The 13,139-nt window shown below is 41.9% G+C and overlaps 1 protein-coding gene across 1 annotated transcript in view; it reads left to right on the top strand.

The window, feature by feature from the left end:
- Window positions 1-8,917: 8,917 nt before the first annotated feature.
- Window positions 8,918-13,139, top strand: part of SNTB1 (syntrophin beta 1) — a 328,941-nt gene continuing 324,719 nt past the window's right edge. The window contains exon 1 of the mRNA XM_044684211.1: window positions 8,918-9,584. Within this exon, the coding sequence (XP_044540146.1) occupies window positions 8,918-9,584 (667 nt within the window). The remainder of the gene's footprint in view (window positions 9,585-13,139) is intronic.

Raw genomic sequence — 13,139 nt, 5'->3', positions numbered from 1 at the left:
CATATTGTACATTGAGATCCAGCACAGAGTCCAGGTTGAAGAGGGATTCCCTGTGGATGGTTGATGCTTTCCAAACGCTCCTGTTTCAAATGACATTGTGTCAATTCCAGTAAGTCCCAAGATATTGCACAGTCTGGAAGAGATTTGTAATCATTCAAAAGATTGATGTAGCTCCCTCTCACCTCCAGGATAGGATATAAAATCCTCTGTTTGGCTTTCAAAACCCTTCATGGCCTAACCACACTCCCTATCCTTTCAGGCTTGCTAACAACTTCGTTCCCTACTTCTTGTGTACTCTGTATTCCAGTGAGTAGCTTCCTTGCTTTTCTTTGAGCAAGACCCTCCATCTTTTGGTTCCTGGCATTTTTTCTCTCTGTCCTTCATTCCAGGAATGTCCTCCCTCTTCATCTCTACCTTCTGGCTTCCCTCGTTTTATTCAAGTCTCTGCTAAAAATCCCACCTTCTCTAGGAAGCCTTTTCCAATCCCACTTAATTCTGTCTTCTCTCTGTTGATTATTTCCCCATTTATCTTCTCTATATTTTGTTTGTGCACAGTTGTTTGCATGTTGTCTCCCCCATTAAACTGTGTGGTCCTCTAGGTCAGAGACTCTTTGCTTTTTTTTTAATATCCCTATTTCCTAGCACAGTGATTGGCACATTTTGTAAGTGCTTAATATATATTTACTGACGGACTTTCCAGAAGAGTTTAATCTATTCATCTACCCTGAAAAGACCAAATTAGTGAATGATTACTATTGCCTAGATTTCAACATGCATCTGAATAGACATACAATAAGACTTGTCCTGATAGTGTGCATAACTATAATAAAAAGTATAGATGGCCTACAGTGAGGTAGGCCTAACACTGAAAAAGAAGAGGAGAATGGGTTGAATTGCTTTTGAGAAATTGCGAAGCACATCCACTGACCTCGATCTTCCCATGAAAGCAAAAGCTCATCTTTTCAATATAAAAATTTACGTGATATTGCTAAATGGCAGCTGGAACACTACTGTATGGTCCCCTGAAGAACTGAAGATGAAGGACACAAGAGAGGGAAATGGAGAGGAACATTTTGGGTGGGAGCAGATTGCAATATATAGCCCATGAGGAACTCGGGTGAAGAACAAGAGTAAAGGATAGGAAGAGAAGATGATTTGGTCACAGAAGGAAGGCCTACAGCATGTTGGGTGGACCCTTGTGGAAAACTTTCAGGAGGACATATACAAGTGTTACAGAAGATTGGAAGGCATGATGGAGGGCATTCCTGGAACAATAAGATCCCAGGCTGATTAGGGAACAGAGAATACTTATCCTGAAGGCAAGGACCCTTTCATTTTGTTTGTTAATTTTTTTTAATATCCTAAGCCTCTGACAGCATTTTGAATGTAATAGGAACTATTAAAATATATATTTAGGAGGGGGCATCTGGGTAGCTCAGAGGATTGAGAGCCAGGCCTAGAGATGGGAGGTCCTAGGTTCAAATCTGGTCTCAGACACTTCTCAGCTGTGTGACCCTGGGCAAGTCACTTAACCCTTATTCCCTAGCCCTTACCACTCTTCTGCCTTGGAACCAATATATAGTATTGATTCCAAGATGGAAGGTAAGGGTTTAAAAAATATATACTTAGAGATGAAACCAGAGGAATTTGGTTCCTAAAGCTGACACATCATCTCCCTTAAGTTTCCATCAAACATATCAATTATCAGAGGCTCTTGAGGGCTGAAACCTACAAAACTTATAGCCATTGCTATAAGGTCATAAGAAGGGTGTCATGTTGCCTCGATGGGCTGCTGTGAGTGGGTACAAGCATGTGGAATGAGGTGCTGGGGACAGACCCAGTGGGAGGCAGAGTACAAGCTGATCTCTCTGTAAAAGACCAACAAGAATAGAGAACCCAGAAGCAACACATAGTGGGAAAAGGCTCAGTACACCTATGTAGGTTGCAATGAAATAGAAAAAGTCCTGGAGGAGAGACAGGAGACCTGGATTCTAGTCTAAAAACTTCACGAAATGTTTGGCTCCGGAGGACTCATAGAACTTCTATGGACTTCTGTTTTCTCCTCTGTAAAATGAAAAAGGATTGGGACAGTTGACTAGATGAACTCTAAGAACCCTTCCCACTATGACTCTATGAGAAAGAACAGAAGAATATAAACAGTTCCTGGCTCACAAACATTTGACAGAGCCAACACCCCTAGTGCCATGATATCCCTTGTGGAAAACATAGGACGGCTAAAGATTGTGCTTTAGAAGTGGAGCAAGGAGAGAAACTGTGAGAAACAGGAATAGTCTCGTGAGGAACCTGACCAGGCTGGAGCAGTCTTTCTCTCTGGTCTCTCTAGAAATATCTTCTCTTAAACTATCCAGATTGTTTTTACTTCTCTTTCTTACATTGCTGGAAAGCACATCAATGGAAGATTCCTTTTGGTTAAGAAGAATTCTTGTTCTTAAAAGCAAAGAGAGAGAATTCCCATTTTTTAAATGCAAAGACAGAAGCTATTATCTCAAGATTAGTAATAGTTAATTCAACTAGGTTAATGTCACCTAATATCTAGTGGGAGAAGTAGCCTGGCATACTAAATAGGCAGAAGGTTTAAACATGTGTTGTATGCAATGTACTGTGCTATAACAATGATAACAATAGAAGAATGTATATGGCATTTTAAGGTTCACAAAGAACTATTTGTTTTATATTCACAATCCCCCTGTGAGGTAGGTATTATCCTTATCCCCATTTTATAGATGAGAAAACTGAGAGACAGTAAGGTTAAGTGACTTGCCCCCTGGTTGCAAAGCTAGGAAGTGTCTGAAGTCTTCCTGTCTCCAGATCTCACATTCAACCCACTGTGCCACGGAAGGACTAGGCATTGAGGATACAAAGACAGAAAAAGTAGAAAGTTGGCCTGTAAGGAACTGACATTCTATAAGGATAGAACATGCAAACAATTGAGGAAATGAAAAGTATGGACAAAATAACTTTATTTTATAAAATAATAGGAATAAAGATGGGATTGATTATTTCATTCATTGCTATAAGAAATCTGTTGGTGATGAGCACCTTTTCTGTAACAAAGCATTAGAAAGGTGAAAGAAAGGGATAAGTGAGAAGGTAAATGATTTTCCAGGATCATATAGACAGTATGTTCAGATGGAAAGGATACCTTCTCATAATATATAAATGCTAGCTATTATTCTGATCACTGTTGTTCAGTTCTTTGTTTTCCAAGAGGATCAATGACATCATAGGGTGATTGTCTTGACTCACGCATGAACTGGATTTAAGTGAGGCAGAGTTGCACAAAGTCTCCATCCTCCATCTCTCTTACAAAGTCATCAAAGTCCAGTGGCAAGACAAAAGGAGAATAACTGGCAATGGCCTGGGATGAATTGACTGACTCTGGAATCTTTGATGTCTACAATCAAGTTCTAAGCACTCCATGGCATCTGCTTCACCTGCCTTCATTTCTATTGGAAAAAATTCTTCTCACCCACCCATTCTGCCAGAGGGAAGTCTTCACCTGCTTAGGGTAGACATACTCCCCAACCCATTAACTCACCAGCAGGTTTGAGGCCCATTGGGTATCCTCAATCTGGTTTAGTCTGCCTTCAGAGACAGGATGTGGCCACTGTGCACGTTAAGGTTCTTGGAGGCTTAGGTAAGAGTTGGGTGGCAGGTGGACACCAAAGGTAGCTAAGCAGTCCTGAAAAAGCCCTCACATCCAAGGTACTGGTCCTCCCTGAATACCTCATGTACTACATTTGTATTATTATGCATCAAATCAATGAATCCTAGTCTTTCTGGCTCCAAGGCAGGCTCTCTATCCATTGGGACACATTACCCATAAGATAACAGAAAGAGCCTGGTATAATGATTAGGGAATTAGCCTACTTCCTGCCTTTGATGCATACTGGGTTGTGTGACCCATGGCAAATGACTTAACCTATCAGTGCCCTAAGCAACTCTCTAAGACAAAAAGTCAAGTTGTCAAACTCAGATTTCCACTGGAAGAGAAAGTTTCCTCACTTCAGAGCTTCCTATATGGATGAAATCACAATCTGAACTAAAAAAATGAAATTTCTTCCAAGAGGTAGAGGACTAATGTTGGGTGGGGATGGGAAGAGATGGGTCAGGAAAAATATTGTGGAGGATTTCGAGTTTAGCCTCTGAGAATCAAGTTATATCTTTAACACTGAAAACAGTGCTGAATTTGGAGTCAGAGCAACTGACTTCAAATCCCAATTCATCCACTTTATTACCCATGTGACTGTGCCAAGAAACCTTGTTTTCTTTTGCAAAATAAAGAGGTTAGACTATATGAACTGGAAAGATCTCTTCCATCTAGAAAGTTATGATCTAGTATCTTCTGACTTTGACCAACAAGTCTCTTGACTTCTGAATGGACAAATAGTGATGTAGTACATATGGTACAGAGCCTGAAGTCAGGAAGTCTCATCTTTGTAAATTTAAATCTGGCTTCAGACACTTACTAATTGTGTGACCCTGAGCAAGTCATTTAATCTTGTTTGCCTTAGGTTCCTAATCTATAAAACGGGCTGGAGAAGGAAATGGCCAATCATTTCTTTGACAAGATAATTCCAAATGAAGTCAGAAAGAGTCAGACATGACTGAAAAACAAATAAATAATCTCTGGCAAATTTCTAGGATTTTCAAGTTACCGTAGACATTAGTCTTCTTGGGTGGAAGGGATTTCCCATACAGATGAAATCTCTAGTCCAAATCATGCCTCAACACCCCTCCCTTCCCAACCTTGAAAAAAATGGTTATACAACTTGGAGAAATATGTTATTCAAAGAGGATGGGAGGATGTCTGGAGGCAGAAGAGGTCAATAGTTTGAGAACATGGAGAAATCTGAGGGGAAGGGTAGATTAAGCCTGAATAGGTTGGCTGCAGATTGGAGACAGTACAAGGGCAGGGACTGGAAGCCTAAGGAGAAGGGCATCAAGAGTGAGGAGAAAGAGGGCAGCTAGGTGGCTCAGTGGAATCAGAGTCAGGCCTAGAGATGGTAGGTCCTGGGTTCAAATGTGGCCTCAGACAATTCCTTTGTGTGACTCTGGGCAAGTCACTTAACCCCTATTGCCTAGCCCTTATTACTCTTCTGCCTTAGAACAAATACACAGTATTGATTCAAAAATGGAAGGTAAGGGTTTAAGGAAAAAAAAAAAAGCAAAGAGAATGCCAAAGATAATCTTCATCTGTTTCAAATGTTTACCTAGCACTAGACTTATGGTCATTAAAGGAGATAAAAATATTCCTCTTCCTCTTCCTTCTTTTGGACTGTCTTGTGGTCTTCTGGTCTCAGAACCCAGAATTTAGACTAGCAATGTAAATACTATTGTTATTATCTATTATCCTATTATAGCTTAAAATTGAACCTTTTGAGAAACTCTGTGTGTAGCTCAGCTACAAAATAGATTAATAATAATAGCTTACATTTCTGTAGCATTGTTGTATTTTGGAAATGGTAAAACCCTTCACACTTAGAGAGGAAGAGTGTCATAGTGCAAGGAAAGCAGACCTTGTAGCAGATAATCCCAGAGTCAAGTTCTGCTTCTGGAACACAGGCTACGTGACCCTAGGCAAGTCATTTCACTTTTCAATGCCCAGAATGTCTCAAAATTTATGGTCTCAGAACCCACATATACTCTTAAAAATTATTGAAGACACTAAAGAACTTTTGTTAACATGTCTATCTATTAATATCTGCCTTCTCAAAAATTAAAATGTAAGTTAAAAATATTTATTAACCAATTAACATGATGAACCTAAACATGTTAAGATGGATAATATTTTATGAAAGCAACTATATATCTTTCAAAACAAAAATAGGGAGAAGAGTGACTTTGTTTCACATATTTTTGAAAATCTCTTTAATGTCTGACTCAATAGAAAATGCCTGGATCTCCTTTCTGGTTCTGCTTTCAATCTGTTGTGATGTTTTTGTTGAAAATAATCTGTCCTTACCCAGACCTGTTGGAAGAAAGAATAGCATTTTAGTAGGCAAAAAATGGATTAGTATAATTATTATGACCTCATGGATCTCCTGAAAGGATCTTGGGGACACTTTTGGGGGGCAGTTCACATATAACACTTTGAGAACACTACTCTTGGGAAGGGAACAAACATTTTAAAAGTTTTTCATTTATTTGTTTGCTTGTTACATTAAAATACCTAGTTAACTCTTTCCCTTCCTCCCATCTTCCCATTAGGGAAGGTATTATCTAATAAAAATATATATTATCTAATAAAAATAAATATAAAAGTATATAAAGCTATGTCCTACTCATTTCTATTTATCAGTTCTTTTTTTGGTGGGAAACACACACAAGTCATTCCTCAAACAATATTTTTTTTTGATGTATATAATGTTCTCTTGGTTCTGATCATTTTATTCTTAATTTAATGTAGGTTTTTTTCCATGTTTTTTTCTAAAATTAACCTGATTATCATTTCCTACAGCAAAGTAGTACTTCATTGTAATCATATGCCACAACTTGTTTAGCCATTCCCAAATTGATGGAACATTCCTTCAATTTCCAATTCTTTGCCCCCCAAAAGAGAGCTGCTATAACTATTTTAGAACATGTAGGCTATTTTCCTTTCTTCTTGATCACCTTAGGAAATAAACCCAATAGTGGTATTTCTATGTGAAAAGGTATATACAGATTTGTAACTCTTTGGCCATAATTCCAGATTGTTCTCCAAAATGGCTAGGTGGACTTATCAGTTTCACTAATAGCATATTTCCATTTTTTTCACATCCTCTCCAATATTTGTCATTTTGCCCTTTTATTGTTTTAGCCAATTTGATAGGCATGAGATTGTGTCTCAGAGTTTTGATTTGCATTTCTCTAATGATTATTTGGAGGATTTTTTCATATATTTACATTTAGCTTTGGTTTCTTATTTTAAACTGTTCATATCTTTTGACCATTTGTCAACTGGGGAATAGCTCATAGTGACAAAGTTCTCTATATACTTTAGATATGAGACCTCTATCTGAGAAACTATTAACAAATATTTTTTTCTCCACTTGATGCTTTCCTTCTAATCTTGGCTACTTTAGTTTTATTTGTACAAAACTTTTTCATTTAATTTATTCAAAAGTATCCGTTTTACATCTCACAATGCTTTCTATATCTCATTTATTCACAAATTCTTCTCCTATCCATAAATTTGCTAGGTAATATATTCCCTGTTCTTCTAATTTGCTTATGACATCTCTCTTTATGTCTAGAGGACCTACTAGGTAGGTAGGCTCTGTGCTGTTTTAAAATTTTTATTTCATTTGATTCTTTTAGGAACCCTGAAAGCTCATTGTTACAGTTATGACTATCCTTGTTTGACAAATAAGGAAGCTAAGATTTAGGGAAGTTGGCCTACCCAAAAGGGGTCATTAAGTGTCAGACGTAGGACTGAAAATGGAAAATGAATTCCAGGTCTCTACTGACAGTGAAGTCAGCATTTTTTCCAATATGTCATTGTGGCCTCAGTAATGATAATGATAATAATAATAATAGTAATAGATAATAACAACAAGAGTTAAAGTTTACATGTAATCTCTTTAAAGTTTGCAAAGCACTTTTGTGGCCTGGCCTGGCAATGTAACAGGCTTCTGTAGCATTTCTTCTATAAAAAAGCATGTTCCCAATTCCAATCAACTTCAAAAAAATAAGCCATCTGTATATTGGATCCTGATATAGTGTACTTGGGGAAGAAATAGGAAGGAAGCAAAGTTTGGAATGGGATTAGGAAGAAAGGACATAATAATAAAACACAAAATTAAAGACCAAAACCCTGTTGAAGTCAGGAAGGTAACCCATCCTAGGAAGCCTGAAGCGCAGCAATTCACAATGCTACACATTGGATCAAAACCAGCTCCATTTTTTTTGACCTGGCAGGAGGCACATCCTCTTACCAAGGAGAGCCCAGGGAATTGGGCTACTCTAACGACTTCCTCAGGTCGACCCCCAAGTCTGGATACTCAGGGCATTTCCTTTCATCAGCTTTTTTTTTTTTTTTTTTCTGAGGATGAAAGCTACCTTCTCACTTAGCCCTGGAGTCCCCTTGTCCTTGACTTCCAAACAAAAAGCGTAAGAGGAAGAAGAGACCAACCTAGAGCCCATCAGAGAAAGGAAGGACTAGGTTGAGGCAAGATAGTGGGTTTATTTAGGAACGGGAAAATTAGAAGAGTTCAGCAGGCTTAGGTCAAGAGGGAAGATAGCAAAGGTGGCCCAACAAGGCAATTGGAGAGAAAGCAGCTAACGAGAGTTGAGAGTTAAACGTCTATGAAGAAGCAGGGAACCAAGGCAGCAAGGGGGCTTCTTGGCAGTGATTTGGAAGCAGTCCTCCGCCCAGGGCTCGGCTACGCTTAGTTGGGGAAGGGGGGGGGGGGGGACTGATGGGGTGGTGCAGCGTTTGTCTGCCGTCGCTGCGGCGGTGGCTGGAACAGGTGAGCCGCCGGTGCCAGGTCCCTTTCCCTGCCCTTCTCCGAGTGCCCTTTTCAGAAACACTGAGCCCAGCTCTTCGCTGTTCGGCAGCTCCCCTTGGTTTGGGGTGTTGCAACTGGCGGCAGGGTGCTTTTCTCCCCCCACCCCCACCTCCTTCTTCTTTTAGGTTGCTCCACCCCGCCCCGGATCAGGCGAGGGGGGGAACCAGCCGAAGCTGGCGCTTGCCAACTCGTGCGTGCGGAGTGTGTCTCTGAACTCCGGGAGTGAAGTCCTGCTGCGGCGGCGGCGGCGGGCGCTGCCTCTCCCTCTCCCTCTCCGGTCTCTGCCTTCTCCTTCCTGCAGGACCCCTCGGCCTGCCCCTACCCCCTCCCCTCTAGCACACCCACCCTTCACCACTTTTTTTTTTCTTTTTGCAATCACATGGTATTTTAAGAATGCTGGAAAGATGGCGGTAGCAGCAGCAGCAGCAGCAACAGCAGCAGCAGCAGCCTCGGCAGCGCCGGCTGGGGGAGGCGGCGGCCGGGGGCAGCGGAGCGGGCTGCTGGAAGTTTTGGTGCGGGATCGCTGGTACAAAGTTCTGGTGAACTTGAACGAGGACGCCCTGATCCTGAGCAGTGAGGAGGGCGCTGGGGCTTACAACGGCATCGGGGGCGGCGGCGGTGGAGCCACCAATGGCTCTTTCTTCCGTAGCACTGGCGGAGGGGCCAGTGGCCTCGGACCTGGGGGTGCCGGGGGCAGCAGCTTGGCTGGAAGCGGGAACCAGTCCCTGGATACCCCGGCTCCTTCGAGCGGAGGAAGCCCCCAAGTGGGAGTCCGCACCGCGTTCACTGACCTGCCGGACCAAGTGCCTGAGTCCATTGCCAACCAGAAGCGGGGCGTGAAGGTATTGAAGCAGGAGCTTGGGGGGCTGGGTATCAGCATCAAGGGGGGCAAAGAGAACAAGATGCCCATCCTCATCAGCAAGATCTTCAAGGGACTTGCGGCTGACCAGACTCAGGCCCTGTACGTGGGGGACGCGATCTTGTCTGTGAATGGAGCCGACTTGAGGGACGCCACCCACGACGAGGCGGTTCAGGCGCTCAAGCGAGCGGGCAAAGAGGTGTTGCTGGAAGGTAAGAGGTTAATGCCTCCCGGGCACCCAGCACATACACACACCCACAAGCACTAAGTCTTGAGGGCCGCGCCGTTTTGACAACTTTAGTGTCCCACAAACCAGTCTTACCTCCCCACCCCACGAAACCTGCCGGTATCAGATAGAAAGATGAATGAAAAGCCCAGGTCTCTCCACCTGGCTTTCCCGTGCCATACTTGTAAACACCACCCTAGGGTTGGTACCATTGCTAAATCGGGAACTGGCTGGGATTGAGGGTATGGGAGGAGGGCAGTTGCAGAACTGGAAGGAAGAGAGGGGATAATTCCAATTTTCTTCCACAGGAGAATTCCTACTCTGCTTTGGGTCTGGAGACTTAACTGGGTGAATCTGCCTTAGACGCGGGGACGGACAAGGGATGTGGGCAGAGAAGGCCCTCTTGGAAGTGGGCTGGGCCAAATATAGGACCTTTCACTGGCTGCACGTGTGTAAATGACCGCTGGAGACTTCTGATGAGACTCCCTTGAGAGAGAGAGAGCTTGATAACTGAGGGGAAATGCGAGAGTTTTGCTAAGAAAATGTGACAGTTTCGTGCAGAAGTTCGCCACTCCTTGTGCAGGGCGTCCGTCAGTCCAGTCAGTCTGGATTCCAGATTGCGCTGGGTGGAGAGTTGCGAGGTCATTTTCTGCCCACATTTTTTCTAAACTATCCTATAGTCAGGGGCTTTAGTCTTACAGCTAGTTTCTTAGCTGCACCTGGGGTGCCTTAAAAACCACTTTTTCGTGAGCTGAATAACCTGCCGTCCCCCACCCCCCGCCCTAAGACTGCGTCTGAAAAACCATAAAATTACTGTTGTGTTCACGTTTGGGGGTATCCGAGGTTATATATGCGGGAAACCGGTTGGTAAACATCATACATTCTTCGTGCCAACCGCGGGCACAATAACCTTCCATCCAATGGAACTAAACATTCTATCTGAGACCCCGCAAGATCCCATTTGTTGTAAGCCTGGGAGCACGGGATCTGGGTTGGAGGAAAACCAGTTGGTCCAGACTCCCTGCTGGCCTTGTGGTGGTGCTGCTGTCTCTCTGTGTAAAGCTGACAGGGAAAGAAGCTTCCGTGGAGCCCAACGCTGCAGCGAAACAGACTTTGCAACTTGTGACAGGTGATGCAACTCCCTGGAATGTGATAGCCCACCTGATGGCCCAGAAGGAATGAATTAAGCCAACGCAGAGTTGGGGGTGGAAGTGTTTTTGTAATTTGTAAGGCTCTGCATTTGTGTCGCCTCCAAGTCTGATTCCCTCCTCTGCTTCTACCACCCTCCTTAGCTAACTTGGGCACAAGTCTATTTGCTTTGGTTTGGTGATTAACATAAGTAAACAGTCAAGTTTTTCTTTACCTAGGTATGTTGGGGTGGGAGTAGTGGGGCCGGGGCCCAGCTGACTAACACACACAGTATAATATATTTTGTAGTACATTATACTAGGCATATAACATATTCTCACACATATGTATACAAACTATAACACATATGATACATATACTAAAATATATAACTATACACACTATACTACATACATTATATATACTATAACATATATACAACATATACTAAATATATACATACTATAATATAGAAATGCATATATAAGAATTTTATGTGTGCATATATACCTATACATACCTATATATAATACACACATACATAAAAACCCATACACATAACCCTGTGACATTCTGGAGCCTAGTAAATAACTATGAGGCTAAAAGGGTCATTGACTTCAGGCTGTTATTTTGCTAACTAGCCCCCTCCTCTATCAATTACCTCCTTTTCTTTATATCTTTTTCTCTTTTTTGATAGACATTCCTCTTTCAAGTCTTCCAGTTTTCTTATCAGCAATTCAGATAAATTGATGCATTGTGGTGTAATCAATTAGAGACTGAAGCAATAGAACTTGAGTTTTAGTCTAGCCTCCAGCTCTGACTGGTTTTGTGACCCTGGACTAGTCTCTCCGTGCCCCTAAGAAATCTTTGCTAGACTATTAAATTGCAGAACATTTGCTGAGCTGCAGTGACAAGGAGCATCTCCTCATTGGGAAGCTTTCTACCAGGATGAAATCATTTGTCTGGACAAAAAATGATATAGTAAAGACAAAAAAAAAATAGCAATGGGGGCAGGGCCATATGTGTAAAGGTTGTTATTAAAGAATTATATGATGAGGTTATTAAAGAACTATATGATGAGATAGGGGGAGAAGATGACAGATAGACAGATGTTGGGCCCTCCTGACCTTTAGAGGGAGGTGATGTGATGTATCAGGGTTCTAGGTAAAGGAAAAGATGGTGTGCCCATCATAAAGACTCCTAAACTGAGAGGTTAAGTGAGAACAGTAAGAGGAATAGAACTAGCCTCAATGGACAGCTTGGGAGGATTTCTATCTAAACCTTCCAGGTCACAGAAATATGAGTAGGACTCTTGTGGACCTGAAGACTTTCAGCAACCCCCAGGAGGTGAAAACTATGTTTGAAATTAATGCAGGGTGGTTTGAAGCTAGAGGAAAATAATTTGAGGGTCAGCTGGAGACACTTTGTTCATCCTGGAGGCTCCAAATAAGAGAGGACTTGCAGGAATCCAGAGGCTGTAGAGTAGAAGTGTAGCCCAAATTGAGAGATAAGATATGGAAGCGAGGTTGGGGAATAAAGAATGATCCCATCAGAAATGAGCCCAATCAATCCAAATATATTTTAGATTTAGAAGCTTGATTTATCTTTTTTCAGCTTCCAAAATGTGTGTTGTTGCTAGCCCAGTTGTTTGCTGCTTATATATTAAAGTTTGAAGCAAAACTCCATACTTTGTATACTTATTGGTTCCAGTGTTTAGTTTTTCATTCTCCCTTAGTAGATATATATTAAAAAAACAAACAACTTTAAAAAACTAAGAAAGGATATTTCCCTATATACTGCTCAGGTTAGAGTAATCCTTAGGTTTTGTGTACCCTTAAGAGACTGTGTGGAGTGGGATGAAGTGGAATGGATAGAGCTAAGCAAGGGAGAGGGCAGGTAAAGGGCTAAACTTACAGAGCTGAAGCCCCCCCAAAAGAGGGAAAAACCTAGGGGAGGGGGGAAGGATATAAATTGTAGAAATAGATTCCTTCCTTGCCTTTGTTCACTCCTCCAGAGCAATGCTCTAAATACTAAATGAAAATTTCCATTTTTCAAAAAAGACAGTGTTGTAGTGAATAGAAAGCAGACCTCAAAGCCAGGAAGATTTGGGTTCAAAGTCCTGGGTAATTGGAGGCTAAAAGTTGCAAAGAAGGTAAAAACTTCCTTTGGTAGAAGGAACTGCCTCCTCCCAGAATTCTTTTCTTAATAAGATCCCAGTCCCTATCCCTATCTCTTAGAGTAATAGTAAGGAGTTTCTTATCAAGTGTCTTAAGAGAGAGAAAAGCTGACCTCTTAGTAGATTTTCTCTGAGTAGTCATTTATCACCTGAAGCCATTTTCCCCTTCCTTCCTTCCTTTCTTTCTTCCTTCCTTCCTTCCTTCCTTCCTTCCTTCCTTCCTTCCTTCCTTCCTTC

The sequence above is a fragment of the Gracilinanus agilis genome, chromosome 1 (assembly GCF_016433145.1).
Source record: "Gracilinanus agilis isolate LMUSP501 chromosome 1, AgileGrace, whole genome shotgun sequence".
Classification (NCBI taxonomy): domain Eukaryota; kingdom Metazoa; phylum Chordata; class Mammalia; order Didelphimorphia; family Didelphidae; genus Gracilinanus; species Gracilinanus agilis.
This window is presented reverse-complemented; position numbering and strand designations above follow the sequence as displayed.